This window comes from Arabidopsis lyrata (assembly GCF_000004255.2).
Source record: "Arabidopsis lyrata subsp. lyrata unplaced genomic scaffold ARALYscaffold_6, whole genome shotgun sequence".
NCBI lineage: Eukaryota > Viridiplantae > Streptophyta > Magnoliopsida > Brassicales > Brassicaceae > Arabidopsis > Arabidopsis lyrata.
In genome coordinates, this window is record NW_003302550.1 from 14,128,161 (window position 1) to 14,137,743 (window position 9,583).

General features: G+C 38.2%; 1 protein-coding gene across 2 annotated transcripts; it reads right to left on the reverse strand.

Annotated features, from left to right (window-relative positions):
- Positions 1–737: 737 nt before the first annotated feature.
- LOC9310515 (basic leucine zipper 63) lies at positions 738–2,812 on the reverse strand. Of its 2 annotated transcripts, none has more exons than XM_021023574.1 (6): positions 2,304–2,812; positions 1,985–2,054; positions 1,660–1,771; positions 1,498–1,573; positions 1,293–1,418; positions 738–1,220 (listed from the first exon to the last, which is right to left on the reverse strand). In XM_021023574.1, the coding sequence occupies exons 1-6, from the start codon at positions 2,556–2,558 to the stop codon at positions 948–950; spliced, it is 912 nt and encodes a 303-aa protein (XP_020879233.1). In that variant the 5' UTR covers positions 2,559–2,812; the 3' UTR covers positions 738–947. The 2 variants fall into 2 exon arrangements, with proteins under 2 accessions (XP_020879233.1, XP_002874448.1); XM_002874402.2 differs by having other exon boundaries at positions 1,985–2,075; positions 2,304–2,810.
- Between the last annotated feature and the right edge of the window lie 6,771 nt (positions 2,813–9,583).

Here is a 9,583-nt window from a genome sequence, read left to right on the forward strand (position 1 = left end):
CAAACCGAAATTAGGATTGAACTCATAATTTCTAATTTCAATAACAAAAATTATATGTTTTAATTGGTGCCACAACATTTCTCTACAATATAGACCTGATCTAGGTCTTGTGAGATTGGTGTTATCCGGGCTTGATCGTTCGCTCCTTTTCTTTGCAATATAGACCTGAAGGAGGTCTTGTCTTTCATGAAGCTTCTATCTAGGGCGTTTCTTGTCACCTTGTCTCTAACATCCTCGCATCCGGAAGAAAGTTTGGAGAATTAGAATTATGATTAGTTCTATCTTGATGGGTAAGGAAGTTTAGGAATTTTGATCTTTGAAGGCAGTGGTTCATCTCAATAGGAGGACTTGGGTATCGTTGGTTGGCCGTGGGCATCTCCAATACTTCTCTCTCAAAGGATCTTCAAGAACTAGGTGACTTGTAGTTTTGTTTTGTTTTGTTCATTATGAAGGGAATAAATGTTTTATGGCTTTTTCAGTTTTGGTCCCCTTCACTATTGCTTCATTCCTTCTTACCTTTTAGTATAAGTTATGCCTTTTTTCATCGGACTTTAGACTCCGGGAAAATCTTGTTTTCCGGCGGCTTTAGGTTGTATCACAAGTATCATTTCAAGGTATTATCAATAAAATTAGATGACAAGAAAAAGAATTGTTGCCACAGCATCATTTCAATAGATTCACTAGGTAAAATATATAAAGCATGTAATTCTTAACAGAAATTAGAAAAACTTTGTAAATTTTACAGATATGTATATAAAGTAAAAACTTGCAAGCGTAGGAGATGAATGAGAATTAGAAGTTCAACACAAACAATCGACGAAGAAATGGGTTAAAACAAAGACAAAAAAAAAGTTCAATAATCTGAAAACAGTTCTTTACAAAAACATACAACATTTGTCTTAACATCTCTCTTGACAATTTTACAAATCAAGATTCTTCTTTAGCAGCTACTGGTCCCCAACGCTTCGAATACGTTTCTGCAGATGTTCCAAGCTCTCAACTCTACGCATCGAAGCTGTTCTGTTCATCTTGCACCCAATCAAGGCCTTGCTTTTGTTCCCCGAGCTGATGATCTCTGGTGCGGTAACTTGGCTGCTTGTGGTCTCTAGAGAATTTGAAGTCTCTGAAGGAAGAGAAACAGTTGAAACAATCTGAGGCATAGTGTGGAACATTGGGTTAAAGCCAGTGAGTCTCTTCACAGTCTCTTCAGCCATTTTCACCTGCCAAAACAAACAGTCTTATACACCGTGCTAAGCGAGTTTGAGTAGACCGAGAGAAAAAATGGATTTTACCTTTGCTCGTAAAGTCTCGATATTGGCTTTTAAAACTCTGTTTTCTACAGATGCCTCATTGAATGTCTGAGTTACATCAGTGAGACCCTTCATGAGCTTTGAATTCTCTACACGCAGCTGTGAAACCTAAACAAAATGGAGATTGTCACAATAGAGCTACAAAAAGTTAAGGAGAAAGAATAAGAATGCGGCGAGATTAACATACTTGTGTCTCTAGCTCACTCAAGTGTGCTTGCTTTCTTCTTCTGGACCGTCTAGCTGATTCTCTGTTAGAGAGCATCCTATAACAAACAAATGTTCATGTTCAAGTCAAGACGTTGTCTTGTGAGAGGATATTTAAATCCAAGAAAGGATGTAAATTTACTACCTTTTCACGCGTTTAACATTAGTAGGGTTCATATTAGTTTCACCATCAGCTTCTTCTTCATCACCAGAGAGCTCAGATCCACTTGTTATAGCACTGCTCATCATTGGTGTAGCTGCATACAGATTGGTCCATTAGCATGACCGCGGTATTTGGGATTTGTAAAAAAGCATTTACAAGAAATCTTGAAAACAAACACAACAACTATCAAAAACATCTTAAAAGGCTCATCCTCATAGAGGTAAAGGAATCAACACACGTCATTGCTTCCACAATCCATCAAAGCACGATTAACTGAATTCAAAAAAACATGAGAGCATTGTAAAACCTTTAGAAGAAGCTAGAGAGCCTTGTTCTGATGCACTGGCTCCACCATTGTCAGATCTACCAGAAGTATCCTGAGGTTTGATGAAACATCCCTATCAAGTTTCAATATTAACACCACAAATCAATTAACTAAGCAACTAATGAAAAGTGTAATCTTAAGAAAGATAATGTAAAATCCACTTCAGAGACAAAAATAAGGTTCACAAACTCAACCATGTGGGTCGATTCTACAGATCAAAAGGTTTGGTTTTGATGCTCAAGCGAGTTCTCTAGAGACTCTGAAGATACTAAAAATGAAGCTTGAGGAGAGAGTTTTATACCCTTTTCATGGCGACAGCAGCACAAGCAAGATTAAGTTTACTCTTCAGAAATGCTCTGTATTCATCTGAATCAACAGGAACATTCGGAGGAGAAGAGACGGAAACACCACACGCCGTCGTAGACTCTCCGGCAGAAGATTCTTGTATGAAACGATGGAATGCCCATTCGGAGGCACTACGATTCATCGCCGTCGTTCCATTAACCGACCAATGATGGTTACCGGAGATTTCTTCGTCGGAGAAAACTTTTTCCATTTGTAATTTGTTTGTTTCTTAATTAGTTTTTTTTTTTTTTTTTTTTTGCTTCAACTTCTTCTTACAGTTTCTTCTTATCCGATTGGCCAGTCTTTGCATTTTAATAATTTGTTCTTTTCAATTCTTTTTGTTTTTTTTGTAAGATATTTAATTGTCTGATTATTACCCCAATGGCCCCGACAAGAATAGTATCTTTCTATTTACACCAAAAACTTTTGATTTATTATGTTAGATTACTATTTTTCTTATAGATAGCTTCAAGCCGACAGGTTCGCGATACAGACAGATAAAAATATAATTAAGTCCTTGAATGGGGTAGTAGTTTTTTTTTTTTTTTTTTTTTCCCTGAAAGATTGATATATATTTCATGATTACGAGCAATCATATAAAAATGGGTAACGGATCCAAGACAATCATTGTAAATCAACCCCAATGAGTATTACACTAAACAATACTATTTTTTTTTTCAAAAAGATGTTTTAACCATAGAGGAAACCTGGTTACTACGTACGATTGGCGGCGATCCTCTTTTGTTACACTTCTGGCTATTAGATGAGCTCCAAGATTTGAGCTCCTTTCTTCACCAACCAGTTTCCAAACCAAAAAATTCCTTAAGAGATCAGTCAAAAGAATGCCCTGAAACTTAAAAGAGGGCCAAGCAGGTGGTCTTAAAACAGCACCTATGAGTTCCTTGTCCTCAGAACCAAAAATTATCTTGTCAACATTTAGGCTTTTCATACTCTCCAAAGCCCATTGCCAACAAACAATGCTAGCGTCGAGTTTGCTATTCACCTCTGCAAAGGACCTTCTAACATGAGACAACACCTCTCCAAACTCATTTCTAAGAACCCACACAGCTCCTCCAATTCTTCCAGTTCTGTCCCATGATGATCCAACATTACATTTTAACCAATCATGAGGAGGAGGAACCCATTTCACTTTAACAGGAGCCGGAACAGTCTGCTCCAACAAGTTCTCTCTGTTCTCAAGCATTTGAGCATAAAACCATTGATTAGCATCTTCTTTAATCTTAGCAACCGTTTCAGTAATCACAAACCTTCTTCCTTCAAAGAAAAACCGGTTCCTATTTTTCCAAAGCTGCCACAAAATCCATGGAAAAGATCTTCTAGTCTCCAAAGGAATCAGATTATTTTTGGCAGATACAAAGAGATAGAAGAAGTGGTAAAGAGAATGAGAGTCAAAACCTTCAGCAGGAAAGGGAAAGTTTGACATAGCCCAAATCTGTCTTGCTACCGTACAGTTAAATAACACATGATTTGAAGATTCACCTTCATGCCCGCAGCTCTGACATCTTGAGTCCACTTTAAGTCCACGACTCATCATTTTATCAACCACAGGGACAGCACCACTAATAACTTTCCACAAGAAGTTCCTGATTTTAGTGGGAGTGATACTTTTCCAGATTAAGTCTTTAATCGGTTGGATGGAAGGCTGCATTTGAAACTCACAAATCAAATCAGCCTTTTCTCTTTGAAAAGCAAACCAATAACCAGATTTAACCGAGTATTCTCCACTCTTAGTATGTTCCCAAACGTGAAAATCTTCAGAGGAGATGACCGGTTTGATTTTTAAGATCAATTCAACATCTCTGGGGAAGAAATGCTCATGTAAAGACTCCAAATCCCAAGTACCAGCAATTGGATCCAACAGATCTTTTACCTTCATATCCAAATCAAAAATGATGTTTCTCATGAGTGGGGCTCTCATAACACCATCCAAAATCCATCGAGCAGTCCAAACAAATGTATCTTCCCCATCACCAATCATCTTTCTAAGACCAAGATGTAGGAGATCTCTACCATGAAGTATGCTCCTCCAAGCAAAGGAGGGTCTATCTCCCAAAGAAGCTTGAAGAAATTTGCCTTCCTCAAAATATCTGCTCTTTAAAAATCTTGCACACAAACTGTCCTTATCCTGCAAAATTTTCCAAGCCTGTTTGGCAAGCAAGGACTGGTTAAAGACCTGGATATCTTTGAACCCTAGACCACCCACATGTTTGGGAAGACACAGCTTGTCCCAGCCTATCCAATGCATCTTCCTTTTGTCTTCAGTAGAGTCCCACCAGAAGGCCGCCATAGCCGCAGTAGAGTCCCGAGGAGTTCAACCACTCTTTGGCTTTTTTGTCTACCTCAATTAAATTAATCAATAAATAATGTTTTAGCTATATTTCTACCAGCCTATCCAATGGGGTAGTAGTTTTTAGCATGGTTTTTGGTTTTTTATTTTTAAAAACCATTTAGTCATCCATACAAGATTATGAGAAAAATGGTTTCTCTAAAGAAATAGGGAATCTAGATTTTGACAGTTTTTACAATTTTCTTAACAAATCCCGAAAACTAATGGTAAGAAAAATAACTAAAAATATTTGTTAGTTGTTTTTTTTTTCTTATAACAATTTTTAGTTCATATATAAGATGTATAAAGTGGAAAAAAATCAAAATATCAAACTCTACCTCAAGACAGTTTTAATTAGTTTTCAAACCAATATTTCCGAACTGTTCAATTCGGTTTAGTTTCAGTTTGTAGATGAAAACCAGTCGGCAATTTTTAATAATTACTTCGCTTTTTGGTTCCATTCGATTCAACATAAGCAAGTAAATGGTTTGTTTTTTTTTTTTTTGAAAAAAAAAATTTATTTCTCCAATTTCATAAGTTATTTTCTTGTTGTATATTTTTTTCTTCTCGTTTCAGTTTTTTATTCGAAAACAATCCAGTGAAATTGCATCGTCTATCCGTAGTTTTCTTCATGGACTTAACCAAACTGTTGGGGTCGGATCCCACACATTTTCGGTAGGATCTACTTGGATCTGTCTACGTCATTATTACATAATAATCCTCTTGGAATTAAAGATATTTTATTATGAGAATCGAGCTTAACCAGTTGGGAGTTCGATTCAGTTTACTAAAAGAGCTCGATCTTTGCCAGTATGGAGTTCGCTCTTATTCGACAGACAGTTCGCATAGAGAAAGGCCGAAGTGAGGAGAATATTGTTCGAGGCTCGCGGTAGCATCAAGACGCAGGAGTTCGGAGTCAACAAGAAAGAGTTCGGAAGATCCACGCGAAGCCCAAGATAGTTCGAATTCAAGCCGTTTCGGTCAAATTGTAAATTACATGATTAATGCGGATCAATGCGATTATGAGCAGTAAATGACCGCATTGATCATGTTTTCTCTATAAAAACAACCTCAAACGCATGTGTTTGGGGGGGGACGAATCTCATTATTCATTACTTCTAAGCAATACAATATACTTTCTCTCTTTACTACTTTCGCAAGGCATTTTGTACTTCGTTCTTGTCAAATTTCTTTACTTCTTTTCTTGGTTGATTTCCTTTTCGAATTCTCATATTCATTTCCTGATTTTACAAGAGTTTTTCTCCACTGAAATACTTAAAGATAATCGAGTGTGAATCCTACATCCACATTTTGGCGCCGCCTGTGGGGACTTACCACAAAACTCTTTAATCTCAAAATCCTTCTTTCCCAACCAAGAAACTATGGCTGATCAGCAAGCATTGAGCGATGTGATTGCCTTGCTTACTCAGACAACCACCGATCTGACCAATCAGATGGGTACACTCGTTAGCGCCAACACCACTTTTAGTGAAAGGTTGAACTCAATCGAGCAAACCTTAACGAGTGTTCAAACCACCCAGACAAATTTGTCAAACGCGCAGAACGTTGTTTCGAGCCGTTTAGATAATTTGTCCTCAGTGCGAACAACAACGCATCAGCGCAGGTTATTCGCGACTCCCGCACAAAATAGGCCCGGGAATACTCAAACCCCTCCTACAGGCCAACCTGCTAATACTAGCAATCATGCAGCTATAGGGGAAGCGACTAACCCAACCGGGAAACAAATTCTCCAGGGTCAGGGAAATCTTCCTATTGACGACGGATTCCTTATGGAAGATCTTGATGTCACCCTATCAGACGATTTCATCAATGTTCGTCAAGAGCTTAATGAAATGAAGTCGAAATTTCATCAGGCGACCAGTTCGGCGCCTGAGATCGATCGAGTAATCGAAGAAACTCGTCGAACACCTTTTACCTCGAGAATCTCGAACCTTCGGATCAAAGATTCTCGAAAGGTTAAGTTACCAACTTATGATGGTAAAGGAGATCCTAAAAATCACCTCGCTGCTTTTCGGAAAATAGTTTGCAAATTCAGTTGAGGTAACAACTCCACTTCCCCATTGTTTATACCATCTCATGTTTTCTTTCTTTATTTGTTTGTCCTGAGTACTCTCTTCCAAATTTGGTCACACAGAGGACTGTGTGATTTAAGTTTGGGGGAGGGCTCAGGAAGTATCTGATGTGTTTGCTTTGTTCTTGTTTTCAAATTTTTCTTGCATTGTACATATTGTCTGCATTCATCTATGTTATTGAAAAAACCCTAAAAATTTGAAAAATTTCTGAAAATGATTTCACAAAAATAGAGTGTTCATGTAGTTGTATTTTCATTTTAAGATTGAGTCTAGAAGGTTTCATATAGGATTGTTGCATTTGCATAGGGGATGATGATGATGAGATAACCTTGTAAGCACGCTCATTTACTGAATGAATTCAATGCCCTCGTTATTAGTTGTTTAATGCTTGTGATAGAATTTGAATTAAGACTGCACCATATTTGGAATTCACAACTTGACTCTCTTGTTTTAATTGAAGCATGCTTGATGTGATTCTTTTCCCTATCTATTAGAACCTGAACTTGACTTATAATTATCATGTCTTTGCATTGTTGTTGAACTTGTGGCTACCAATACACATACTTGGATTTTCTTTCACCTTCTACCACTCTTGCTAATCCAAGTAGCTGATTCCCATCATTGGAACAGTTTCCCCCACCCTGAACCTAACCTTTCTTTCAAGCCCTGAATAAATTTGTGTGTGTGTGAGGCCTATTTCCGGATTGAGCTTGGTAGAAAGTGTTAGGTATGAACCGACAAGAATGGTATCCCATGTAGTTCTAGTCCACGCTTTTTGGGCTAGATAGGACTAGGTGGGAGTTTTACTTTGGGTTTGGGAATGTGTTTGGAATAAAAATGAGAAAGACAGACAAGTGTTATTGTTCTTAGGAGATGAAAGTGAAACAGAAAAGAATATCATGTTAGTCTAGTAAAGGAATTGGGAAGCTTGAAAATAAAAGAAGTTAGGCTCTGTGCAAAGTAAAAAGAAAGGCAAAAGCCTAGAGTTGTCTTAAGTCATGAGATGAGAAGAAGAGCCTTAGTTGTTAAAGAAAGTCCCAATCCGCTAAAAAGTCTAAAAGAAAACCTCTCCTTAGAACAAAAACCAAGAACAAAGAATGGGTTGATCCAAGAGATTATTGAAACATGCCTTGAGTGCAAAAGGGTAGAATTAGGATCATTTCTGGGGTTTAGAGATAGGACCATCTATGGAGTTTGATATACTTATGTTTATTTGGGTAGATGGGGTCTGTTATTGTATGCGTAGGTTGGTTCTAACCTTTAGCATTCTACTAAAGCTCTGTCTATTCATGAGAGTTCCCTGTTACTGTGAAAAAAGTCCGAAACCATTTACAGAGGAACCATCTTTGTTTCTCAGCCTTGTCCTTTAAACCAAATGAGTTCTTCAACAATGTTTTGCTTGATTCATGATTTGAGCTTAATCAATGTTAAAGGGAATTGATGATCTGAAGGTGTGTGTAGATTGGAACAAATGTTAGGTTGTCTTGTGATGAATATGGCTAAAGTTTTTAAGTAGAGTTTGGTCTCTAAGCATTCCACAATTACTAACTTGGACATTGAGTTCATTTGCTTTGTCTGCATGCTTTGGTTCTGAGTCCCCGCTTTCAAACCTCTCCTCCAGCTTGTTCTTAATTGTTTGCTTGAGGGCAAGCAAAGACTAAGTTTGGGGGAGTTGATATGTCTATATTTTACTTGTTTTGAGCATCCATTTAGCATCACTTTATCATCATTTCGTCATTGTTTCATACCATTCTTCATCATTTGTCATCACTTTGCATGATTAGGATAGTTTTGCATGCATGTTGCATATTTGAGTTGTTTTCAGGTGATTTGGAGCTGTTGGTGAGCAAATTGGAAGAAGTGGACCAGAACCCATCAGTACGCTCGAACACGAGGTCGAGCACCATCATCATGACCTTCCAAATGCACTCGACCACCACCAAGTCGAGCACCAAGTCGATCACCAAGTCGATCACCAAGTCGAGTACCCTCTCCTTCACCAACTTGACCTACCACTCGACCTCATGGTCGAGTACCCTCTCCTTCACCAAGTAGACCACGACTCCAGATCACGACTCGAGCACGCAGTCGAGTATCCTCCACCAACTTACTCGACCAAGCACTCGACTGCACGCTTCAGAGGCTTCTCAGATCCCAACTCAACCAGACACTGAGCATAAGGAAGAGAAGAAGATGAAGCGGGACTCGAGTGCATACTCGACCTAGTCACTCGATCGCATCACGACCAGATCAAGAAACCGCAAAGGAGCCAGCTTTGCTCGACCTCTTCACTCGATTGCACGAAGCCGAATGTCTCCGTAAACCGCCTTAATACTTTGTCGTCTTGTGATTTAGGGTTTCCTAGTATTTGCTATAAATAGGTTGTTTCTCATAATTTTCAGACTAAGTTTTATTCTGGCTAAGTTTGATTCTGCAGAACAATTAGTGCTTTCTTCATATTTGTAATCCAGATTTCTCTTAATCTATTGAGTATTTGCTTTTGATTTCTTCTACAAAGTTGTTCATCTTGTTGAGATCTTGCTAATATGAAGTTTTTATGTATTTCTGGGTTTGTGTTCTTGGTTATGAATTTTGAGTAGTGATTAGGGTTCTTGAGGATGGGTTAGAGTAGTTTAGAATCCTTGATCTGCTAGGTGGTTGAGTTTGATTGGTAGATCCCTTCTGGATTAGTTGTTCTTAATGCTGATTGCTTTCTGATCAACTGGAATCTGAGCCCAGACATTTCCGCACCCAAAAGGTGTTCGATGAAATGTCTGAACCACTAATTCCAGAGAT

Coding starts and splice junctions, on each gene's coding strand:
- LOC9310515 (XM_002874402.2), bottom strand. CDS start 2,558: ATGGAAAAAGTTTTCTCCGACGAAGAAATCTCCGGTAACCATCATTGG. Junction 2,076..2,303: donor CTGCTGTCGCCATGAAAAGG/GTATAAAACTCT, acceptor GAAACTTGATAG/GGATGTTTCATCAAACCTCA. Junction 1,772..1,984: donor CTCTCTAGCTTCTTCTAAAG/GTTTTACAATGC, acceptor ATCTGTATGCAG/CTACACCAATGATGAGCAGT.